Below are 11,486 nucleotides of genomic sequence, written 5' to 3'. Positions count from 1 at the left end.
GTTGTCAGTAGGTCGATTTGAAAGTTAATATGTAATTCACTACAAACGTAGTAAATGATTAAAATAATTAAAGGATTCGTTTAGCGAGAATTAAAAAAGCGATTAATATCAGTGGCGCCAAGCTAAGTATCATTCGCGTGACAACGTCCTCTAATGCAAGGGACGTCTCCTAATGTCTTGAAAAAAGTCGGAAACATTCCCTGTTGAATATTCAACGAGAAAAAGGAGTAAGTATGCGCAAGGCCGGCGCATTCTCTAAGAGGTGTATAAAAATGCAAGGATGCGCGTAAAACAGTGAAAAAGGGAAGAAAAAAAAAGTAACGGACGAGAGGAAGAATCGGTTGATTTCGCGGAGAACCGCGAGATCGTGGCTTTCCCACTCGCTACCTCGTTCGTACCTGCGTGTCGGGTAGCGTACCGGTGGCGCCCGAAGACGGCCGAGTAGGACCGAAGGCCGAGCCGAGCGCGTACGAGCTGCTCCCCGCTACAGTCTGAAATCGGCTAGCGTGACGATACGACGTGCGGGCAACAGTCGTTCAGAACCGATGTCTTATAACGTTTTAACTTGATCGGTAGGTCAATATAATTGTACGATCTCGGGAGCTACGTGTGCCAGTGTCAGTGAACACGGATTTTGTGGTTAAAGAAACAAGAACAATTCAGAGAGACTTACCGTCCAGTGCAAGAAGAGGAATTCACTGTCACGATGGCAGCTCACGAGCATCATCGGGCTGCTGCTACACTCGCTGTCCTTGTAATATTGCCGTTAATGGGTGAGTGTTTGACAATCTATCACAAAACTTGCACGAAATGCGAGCTACCGTACAGACACGTGCACGTTCCCACAAAGTTTTTGCGCTTTCCCCGAGAGGCAGCGTCACCGCGGTATTCTCACTGGCACGCGATCGTTCAGCAGGTGGTTAACCAACGCGCAGTACCGTGGAATTCAACTGAAATGTCCGACGCGATAGGGACGCTGGAATTTCGATTCGATCGAGTCCGTTAAAAATCCAACCCGCTTGAACTTGGCTAGTTCTTTCTCGCGTTGGCGGTGCGCGCCAAACTCGTACGAATTCAAATGCTCGCTAGGCGTCGCAGTCGGCGTAACCGATGTGACACGTAAATCCGCCTTTATGCGACTCGACTAGGCGTGTTTTTACTGTTGCGTGACTACGTGTCCGGCGGTGGTTAACGTTTTCGGTAGCACCTGTGCGACGCTTACAAGTGGCCACAGATGTGCGCACACCGGATAATGGAGTTCATCAACTTGGCGTCAGCAGCGATGTCAAAATGCGACGCTCGATAGCGTCAATGAAAGCGATAGTATCAGCGTGTAATCTATCGACGATGAGTCACTGTTCGACGCGTACAATCATGTACAGTAAAGAGGAAAAGTCAGATTCGATTACGCGGTTTATTAACCGCAAACTTATACTTTTCCAGTAACGATATTTCTCTATAATCGTTTCTCCCATTTAATCTATCGTTAGCAGTAGATAATATCGTCTTTAGTACTGCTCCAATTCATCATACGACATTTTCGAACGACTCGGTACCAAATCGTAGAAGAAGCATAAATACCAATTAGTAAAGTTCTCGAGTCGGTCGAGGATAATATTCCTTCTTGTAATCTCGATATCCTCGCTGGTACCTGAGAAAGATGGAGTTCCGTTGGATAAATGCCTGCCTAAGCAAAGTCTCCCGACACCTGAACAAACGATCGTGTTGCACCTGTACGGGCGCCTAAGTAGGTGCACCTTGCACGGGACTCGGCTTTCCGCTAACAATAACCTGACCTCCAAGGGGACGCGGGGGCCCCCTGGTTGCTCCCAAGGGAATCAGGGAAACGTAACCTGAAAGTCAGGCTCTGTTGCATCGCCTTTGTGTTGTTCGTGCGTATTCCGTGAAATTGCAGCGACGGCCTCGGTACACAGTCGAATATACCTGTCCGAATGGCCGGTGCAAATTGCCTTTGGTAGGAAGGCTACACGAGTTCGTTCTCCCTTTCGTTTTCGATCGTCCATTTATGAAGCCCACCACCACGGACTCTTCTTATTCTTCGATGTTCCCCCCGGTCTCCGTTTCTCGGGTCGCTTCAGTCCGGTTTCGTCGAGTCGCCTCGGAATCGCGCTGGGACGCGTCTTTTCTCCTCTTTTTGTCTCGTTGTCCCTATGAACGTGCCTCTGCTCGCTCACCGGTTGTAATTTATAAATGGCCATCGCCAGAGAGACGGGAACACGCGGTACCGTTTCGGCAGACCCCGTTTCACTTTCGGCGTGTACATTCTCGTGCAACTTACGCTTCCCATAACGCATTATTTTCAAATTTAATCTTATAGCTTGCCAGTTTGTATTATTCACTTTTCCTGGAGAAAATAAATGGTGGGGGAGACTCCACCCTCTACCAATTGAGGTCGAAGTTGCGCGAGAGTGTACATAGTGCTCTAAACTTCCAAGAAAGGCGTTAGCCGTGTAACTTCTTTCTCCTGAAATTTATTTGTCATTGTTCGAGCCCGACTATGACTTACGCATACCGGAATATGCATCCGTATTCTTTTTGGGACCTTTCTGCTGGCGAACACAAAGCCGATCTCGGGGAGAAAGTGTCGCAACGACAATGGTGCACGTTCGAGACCGTGAATAGACGGACGTCGCGAGATTCTCTACGATTATACGCTTGTCGAGTCGAAAACTTGTCCGGGGTCGAAGAAAAAAAATATTAGATGAGTCGTGGATAATCTTCCGAATTCATTTTCCATGAATTCATGAAATCGTGTTCTTTGGAATGACGCTTGAATCAAAATATACGTGCAGATATTTCTCAGGAGAGAATAGACAGCATCGTGGTTGACCTTTTTCCTCGTTTCTCTGTTGTAAATGGGATGCAGAAACGCGTGCCCCGGGTACCTTCTGGCGTTTTTTATTTATTTATTTTTTTTTTTTCTCCACCCAAGCCTCGTCACCCGGTGCATGAACCCACACGCGAAGGGTCATCGATCCTCTTTTTTTTTTTTTCTCGTTGCATTGTTACGCGATGACCCGTTCCTATGGACCCATGGATTCCGGGGCCATTAAAGTTCCTTTCTCCGGTTTACCATTATCGTGTCGCATAAATATAACGAAGCAACCGTTACACCTTTTTAGACCTTTTTTTTCCCGTGCTCTCGAACTCTCTATTGCAGCTACCTTGTAAAACGTTGCTCGGTTACATCGATAAAACTCGGTGTCCCCCGCTAACGAGCTGAACCGAAACGGGACTTAGAGAGCGTTAGAAAATTTTTTCGTCCGGTTACGCCCAGAAAAGCCACGGAAGGAAAAACTAGCGATCAAATAAAGTGGTAACAATAAAAGCTGAGGGGAGAACGGTTGAGCAGAAGCGCGGATAGTCGCGAGAAACCCTTGATTATGGTTATTACGTGGACCGGGGATAAAATACTCGTCGGAAACCGAGGAACTGCTGTGGCGCCGTTTAACGAGTCGTAACAGGGTTCACTCTCTCTCTCTCCCTCTTTTTTTTTTTTTAACTAATATGTTCAACGTCGTCGTAAAAAAGAAGCTGCTTTTCCGGTGGAAAGACAGAAACGGACGGAAAGAGCCAGGGAGCTCAAGTGGTGAATAAACGAGGAGAAAAATACTTGGTACGCTCGCTTTGCGTTTCCACGTTCGATAATTAGCGATTTTTCGGCAGGAAATGAAAAACAAACAAAGCTCTCGGGGCTCGTTTCAACAGTGCTCTTCGCTGAAATAACCGGGAAATTGAGGGAGCCTCGCCGCCCCCCTAGATGAAATAAAAACGATCGTTTCAGATCCGTTTCGCCTAGAATAACTTTTGTATTTCAGTTAAATTTAAGCTTCGTCAGAAATTGATGTTATTTATCCTCATTTGCTATCGTCGGTGATCAATTAATTCCACGGTATATTTAAACGTTTCGTAGATGGTACAGGAATTATTGCATAATCCTTAGGCGTCGTTCCTGTTTTCATTGAACCTTAGTTACGTTCCGTCGTACGTTCCTCAGTCGTTTACAAAGCGCGCGATTCTGCTGTGTTTTCGAATCGAGCGTTCAGACAATTTCGAAAGGGATTTTGTTGGAATTTTTGTTATTTCTTTCCGTGGATCGCGTTGACATGGCATTTTATAAGTAGAACGTTTATTGGCGTCGTGGTGTCGAGTGATGCAATGCCTAATAAGATAGTAAAACTTTGGCGTCGGTGTTTTTCTGAGATTACAAAGGTGGTGGTACTACGTGGGTACTGGAAAACGTATCATTAGAAAATATGTGATTTTCTTAGGGTACACTTATGTAGTTTAACATTCAAATTGATCAATGCAACATTAGAAATGCATTTTTTCAGTAAATGGTATTTGCTTCGCTTTTTAGTTTAATGAAATTTTAATTTTAAGATCTATTTTTTTATGCAAATTTTATATTCTATTCGAGGATAAGAATAGATGGGTTTTAATGTTGAGCTCATTCAATATAATAATTAATAGTTTCCGGAATAAGAAACTTCATTTACTACTTTGTTAAACAATGTACTTCCCATAGTTATCGTGTTATAATTACAAAATATAGTATCGTATTCTCTTTAAGGTATCGTACTTTCTAATGATTTGAAAGTTCCACAAATTACTAATACGCATAAGCAACAGACTCTGAAACTGATGAACGTTTCAAAGGCACTGGATACTATGAACTTGGGGCATTATATTAAAATCAGGAAACAGTAATTCCCAACGAGCCTGCCTATCGATCTTAATTACCGGCATTAACGAGAACAATTTATCGAATGCTCGAACGGAGCCGTGTTCAATTATATTTCAACGTGAAACGTCGTACAAATTGCTTAATAAAAGGGGACTGGGGACAAAAGGAGCAGAAATCGATGCACCTTGGAACACGGAATTCCTTTTCCATTTTAATAAAGAGCACCACGATAATTTCCGTATCATTAGGCGCGGACCACTTAACGAGAAGTCGACCGATTGACGGAGACACGTTTTTAATTATCGTTTCTGATATTCCTGTACGATATTTCGCCGAAAGGGGCGGCGAAACATAGTCGGAGGAATGTTCAATTCGCGCGTACCAAACATTAATCAACCGACGAGGATAAGGGATGGTGGAGGGGTGGAGGGAACCGCGGTTCATTCAAAATCGTCGAACAGAAATAATTTTCACCTGCTGTTGTTCTACTGACAATCGAACAACTGATGAAACTGAAAACCGTTCGATAGGTACTTTGTCGAATTCGAGGAAGAAAGAGGTAGATGCACCTGATAATTCACTCCATTTTTCAAGAATACATCTATAACTATTGATCATCGAATAAAACGGAGAATGGTAATGGCAATGCAGAAGTTCACGAACGGGTTAATCCCACGATACTAAACGTTTTATCTCGAAACGACCTCCTCTTTCTTGCATTTCCCGCTGATGGAGATTCTTGGATCGCGTTGCCGCGTAATCTCGACGCGATCCAACTCTACTGTATTATTTTTCAAGCAACGATATCGCGGGCAGTTTGCGTTCGAATGACCCGGTGAAATCGTTGACCCAATGGGAAATTTCGCATTTGGCTTGGCGAATATCGTTCGGGTTCCGTGACGTTATTAATGGCAGGCTATATCGAGTGGTATTTCCGCGGTCGCGTACAACGTTATTGTTGACATTTGAAAATGTTCAACGGCTGTTAACTGCATTCACTAGCGTTTGCACGCGTTTCGAGTGATTTTGCAGGCTGAAATTTGTGAAAAACCGTATAGTTAATTTTTCTCCTTCCCTGCCGGAGTTGGAGTGTTTTCGAAACGAAATACACAGAGAGCTCGCGAGTGAAAAGCAACATCAATGAAAGTCCTCTTCGCGTTCTCTGGCGTCACTTTTCGAGCACAAAGGTGTCCGTTTCCGAACGTTGCATCATTGTCAGTTAACAATGTAGCGTCGGGTCGCTTTGTACAGTAGCACGCGTCTCCACTTAGCCTCTTGCGTTTCGAACTATTAAGTTTCCAAACGAAAGTTGAATACGGCCTCGCACCTCTTTCTCTCTGCATAGAAGGAGTTATTCAACAACGAGCGAACGAGAAAGTACGATGACTCCGTGTCCGGTGAATGAATGGAAAGTCAGTCAGTCGGGTCGGATAACGTTGCATCCGCGTTGGAATCGGTTGCAAGCGTTTTGTGACCGCTCCGTACAAATCCCGTTTGCTGGTCAGACTTCTTAACTCGACTCGAACCAAGGATTCGATGACGTCACTAGACTGCCCGTAGGATTAACTAGCTAAATACTTGACGGGAATTTAACTGACGCCCACCCACGAATCTCGGGATGGATGAGCTACCGACCGGAGTAACTTACTAAAATAACAGCCGGCTGTTATTTAATCACGTGCATATGGACCATCCACCATGGAACAAAGTGTTCCTTTGAGACTTTTCAAGCTTTCACGGGCCTCGTTTGTTACGCTTCAGGTTGATACTGTTTGAGGTTTTCCGGACATAATCCGCTGTGTCCAGAAGAAAAATTTTGCCATCCTTCTGGCAAACATTTTATAGATTCATTAGAGGATTGAGGATGCGCTGGTAGTGGTTAAGTATTAAAAAGAATTCGAACTGTTTTATTTCAATTCTTTTCACTTTGATGCGGATAGTAACGAAAGGCTTAAAGAATCGTCCAGGAATTCACCGTTTTTATCTCCGCGAATCATTTAATTCCAATAATCCACGTCTAAGATAATTAGTATTTTTCGCGATCGAGGTTTTATCGGCGCCTAACCGGCGTCGTAATTTTTACGATCGAGATCGTTGATTAAGGTATCCGTGTTTTACATTGTCGTAAAAACGGACGATTTGATCGTGCATCGAATAAACGTTGCGTTCTCTGTCAGGATTGAAATTACGCGGCTTGTTTTACGATCGTTACTTTCACGGTCCAAACAAATTACGTTTATCCGCGGATACATTTCTAAGCCATTCGATTCGATGATTCTTTTTTCGCGATAGCGCCAGGAGAGCCCACTCGACTTCGAGCATTACCCTCCGTTCACGGAAAAATCGTTATCGTAGAAATAGGCTGTAATTAAAATATTCCGACCAGATGACGTTTCCTTCTCGCGCCGCCTTCGACGTTTGTTCGAACGAATTACTAACCGGAGAAGAGGAAGTCGTTGAACCTGCTGGCCGCTCGAGAGGACGATATTACATTTTTCTGGAGGAATTTCGATGCCGAGGATATTGTTGATTCTCATTCTGCATGCCGTTCGGTCAGATGAGAATAGTTGTTATTAAGTTTGATGAATATTACGAATAACGAGCGTTCGAGAAATCTCTCGTGAATATTTCCTTGGGAAATTAAGTCGTCTGGGGGAGGTTGATTAACTCGAATTGAGGACATCGTTCGAGTGGCTTGCTTGTACATCTTCGTTTCTCATCGTGGCGATAATTTTTTCTTTCAATTATTATTCAATACATGAATTGTAAATGAAAATGAAAAACGAGTTAGTTAATTTAGCATCATTTTCTCGATAATTACATATTTCTTCAGAAATAAATTTTATCATTGACTGTATGTACGATAGTTGAGATCATTAGTAGATTGATAAAATTCCTGAGACTATTGTGAATTATATTTACAATGTTATCTCTCGAAGAATTCACGATACGATATTTACGATCTATTTCCGTTATCGATCAATTCGACGTATTTGTTGATTATTCGAATAAATGAAATCTCTGAGTCACTATAAGACAGACGAATTCGCGTGAAAATTCATGCGTCAGTCAGGCATGACTGACGCATCTCGCTCAGAGTGTTAAAAGTGAAAATGAATAAAAACTATCATCGATCCGGCAACGGTTTGAAATGGAAAAAGAGGAAAATCAGCGTTTCGCTAGCGAGAAGCTTGAAATTCAATTCGGTTACACCCCTTCCGAGCGTGGACGGCTCTCGCAAACGAATGTAAAATTAATTATCCCCTTAATCGTGTGGCGGACCGCGTGTGCGAGATTCGGGACCGGTTAATTTGAATGCTCGTCAAAGTGACGGGACTGGTTGGTCTGCTGCAGAATCGTCGGACGACGCACAATCGGGACGAAAAATGGCAAATAAGAGAGAAAGAGCTTACGAGGATGAGGATGGTCGAGGGAATATCGAGTAGATGGGTGTATAAGGAAGAGAGAAGGTGGAGAGGAGAGATAGGGGATAGATAAAAAGGAAAGGAGACCTGGCTGGGTTTTGTGAAAACCTGTTCTGGGTTTCTGCCAGCAACCTGCCGTGTGCACCTGTAAGGACAAAGGGAGTTTTGAGCAAGGACCCTTGTCCGCTTTTCAACGACCACCTTAGGCCCTTTCCCTTCGAAATAGATCCGTCCGAGGACTACCGTTACGTGTACAGGGTGTCCCGGTTGTTCGACAACTTCGTCAATCTATCGTAGGAAATAATTAATGATTAAATATTGTTTTGACCTTTGCTCGTATCATAAAAACTGCAGCGAGCTCGTGAATCTTTTCACATTGAAAATAAGAGCCTCGAGTATTTTTAGACTGTACTTGTACAATGACGAAAGCAGCAGGTGTTAAATGAAAAGGGGTTTCCTAAAAGACATAAACATAGATGTTTATTTGCATTCAAATGAAATGTGTACAGTTTGAAGCAGAGTTTCATTTAACTTTCTTTGTGTGTCTCTATTTTCTGGGAGACAGAGAAGACGTTGAGTACACATTTCTTGTAAATTGTTCCATTTACTGGAATATATTGTTTAATAGTTAGAAATGGCAAATTTGGAATGTTCTTAAGGATTAAGCTTTACATTCAGATACTCTGATGCTTCTTTCTGCCCGTCTATCTCCTTGAAGCTTCTGTTCTTCTTGTATACAGCAGACAAAAAGCTGGATCGATTGAATTGTCATGTCATTGTTATTCAAGAGGGGATTTTCATTTACTAAATGGACCGGACGACCTTGTTTTTCTGCCGATGGAATTTCTGCAGGGTATACAGAATCTAGCCGAAGTTGTCGGACAAGGAAGAAAATTTCGACCGTTTCATTGGTAGGAATAATAGAGGAAGATTTATTTGGTGAAATGGTCCGCGACGGGGGTGGCTTTTCTTTTCCTCGCTGGAAAATATATTCACGGTATGGAACGTCCATTCGCGTCACGTACCCTTCCAATAATTCAGTCTAACGTCGGACTGAAAAATATAAATTATCCAAACGTTTTCATTGTTCATAATAGCAAATAGGATAACAAGAATCCAAGCGAAGATTCTTTCGAACAAATGGGGCGTAGATAAACGTAGTGCCACTTTGTGTAATCCTATTGTGATGAAGCTAACTGGTGAAACGTAGAAATCGATTTCGAAGGCTTGGAGCATTAATAGGAACGCTAATCGACGGATTCGTAATCCTTTCAATTGAAAAGGGTACCGCGATCCAACCAGAGTACATTATTTTCTTGCAAGAAATTGAATTTGATTTCATCGAAACGCGTGCTCCACAACCGAGTTTCTGTCTATTAAAAAATAGCCAGCCAGGATGAAATCATTTCGTTTTTCACAGACGGTTATAATAATAGATACACCGTTCCGTTTCATTTCGTTTTCAATTTCTCGTTTGCACAAGTGTATTTTTCTGATTTTTCAATCCCTGGAAAAACGTTTATTTTGCACTGGAAAAATCAACGTTCCTTTCTCTTCGCCGAGAATAACATCAATAAACTGATGCACAATTTACGAGAATTTTCTTTCAATCGTTGCCAGAACGTTCTTCATTTCACATTCGAACGATGGTTTATCTGTAAAAATACTTTGAAAAACACGTGAGTTACGTTCGAATGCCTGTGGGAGTACTGTCATCTATTTATATCTGACCGGATTGTAAAATGAAAAGATAGGTGGCGACGAGAAGAGGAAAAATAAGCAGAAATAAAGCAAACTATTTAACACGATTACGATCCCATCAGCGTCAGCCGGATCATCGGAAAGCTCCGTTCGTAGGATAGGTAGATCTTTTTAGCTCATCAATTTCTTCCCTCGACCTTGTCTCTCCCCTCGCGATAGACAAACTCGTCGACGGGTCGTCCGATAATGTCGAACGGTTATAAGACGTCTATATTTGCGTGGAGGTCTAACCATGGTTCGATCCACCTTGCCATCCCGAACGACTAATGGGACTTGACGCAGAGGCTGGTCGTTAAAGTGGCAGGTCAGCCGTGACACCCCAAGCTTCGCGTTCCCGTCTGCGCGCTTCCGTTACCTTTCCTTCCACTTCGTTTTCGCGTGAACTGGATTAGAACGAACTTGGCCTGGCCTGCCAGGGCGGTTGCTCGCGCGGCGTGCTCCAAGTCCGTGGGAATCGGAATAACGGGGCCGAAGAAAAGGATCAGCGAGCGGATCGCTTAGCGGAGATAACGACCAGTCCGACGTTCAACTCTCCTCCTTGGTCAGCTCGAGGTCTAGGATCGTTAAAACTGCTTGTCGCCCCGTGAAATCCTTGCCCCGAGGATCGTGGTCGAGGATATGCACTCGAAACGCGAAAAAATTTGATAAAATGAAACGGAAACGAGTATCGAGGCGACCGATTGCCCGCGAAATTGTATCCAAAGAGATAAATTCCGAATAATGGAGCACCCGTTTCTCAGCTTATCCGGATCTTAAGATCTATTTAAATTCCGAGTAGAATCTGTGAGACGACTGGAAAGGACGAAAATCTACCCCAGGCACGCGAGATAAGGGTACGGGTAAAGACTTTTAAACGACGATCCTTTATTAACGGGCCGTGGGGGGTAATAAACGGTTATCCAGCGAAAAGCTCCAGAAACACGGGGATTTTTCTCGTTTCGACCGGAAGAAGAATCGTTGTATTCTCTCGGTCTTTTCTTTGTTCGCGACCGATTCGAGCGTACCGAAGCCTCGAGGCTTGCTGGCTGCTTTATTGGATCAGCCAGAGAGAGAGAGAGTGAGAGATAGAGAGAGCGTGTTCGATACATTTAGTCGGGATAATTAAAGTACACGGCTAGCACTCGAGACACGAGCTGGTAAATGTCACTGGTCCCGTATTGTTGTTCAGGGACAAGCACGACGATCGTAATCGTAGTGACGTGTCTTCATTCATGCAGAATTCTTAGAGGGATCGGTCACACGCGAACGGATCCACGGAATTTCCGGCGTTGATCGATTCAACGTGGCGCCGATGCAGATTCCTCGATGTAACAACCCTTTTTTTTCTTTTTCATTGATCGACCTCTTTTTCACTGCAACCCTTCTCTGCGGTTTCATTTTTTATCTTCGCTTTAATGGTTGCCTGCGGTTATTTCTCGATGCAATTTATTTGTGAGAATCGCTATTTTTCTGCCCTTGTTAACAGGCAACGTCAATATAAATTGCTCGTAAATACGGTGTACAATGGTGTTTTGATGCCGATGGGAGAATGGGATTTGTCGCGGTAATTAATCTGAATAATTAGTTTTGTTTTGAGATTTCAAGGGTTTGTC

At 43.5% G+C, this 11,486-nt stretch overlaps 1 protein-coding gene across 1 annotated transcript in view; it reads left to right on the top strand.

Moving 5' to 3' along the window:
• Positions 1-470: 470 nt before the first annotated feature.
• Fas2 (neural cell adhesion molecule fasciclin 2) overlaps positions 471-11,486 on the top strand; it is an 81,530-nt gene continuing 70,514 nt past the window's right edge. The window contains exon 1 of the mRNA XM_034330208.2: positions 471-773. Coding sequence (XP_034186099.1) covers positions 707-773 — 67 coding nt within the window. The 5' untranslated portion in view covers positions 471-706. The remainder of the gene's footprint in view (positions 774-11,486) is intronic.

The sequence above is a fragment of the Osmia lignaria genome, chromosome 2 (genome assembly GCF_051020975.1).
Source record: "Osmia lignaria lignaria isolate PbOS001 chromosome 2, iyOsmLign1, whole genome shotgun sequence".
In the NCBI taxonomy this organism is placed as follows: Eukaryota; Metazoa; Arthropoda; class Insecta; order Hymenoptera; family Megachilidae; genus Osmia; species Osmia lignaria.
Note: the sequence above shows the minus strand (reverse complement) of the source record. Positions and strands in the feature narration are given on the sequence as shown.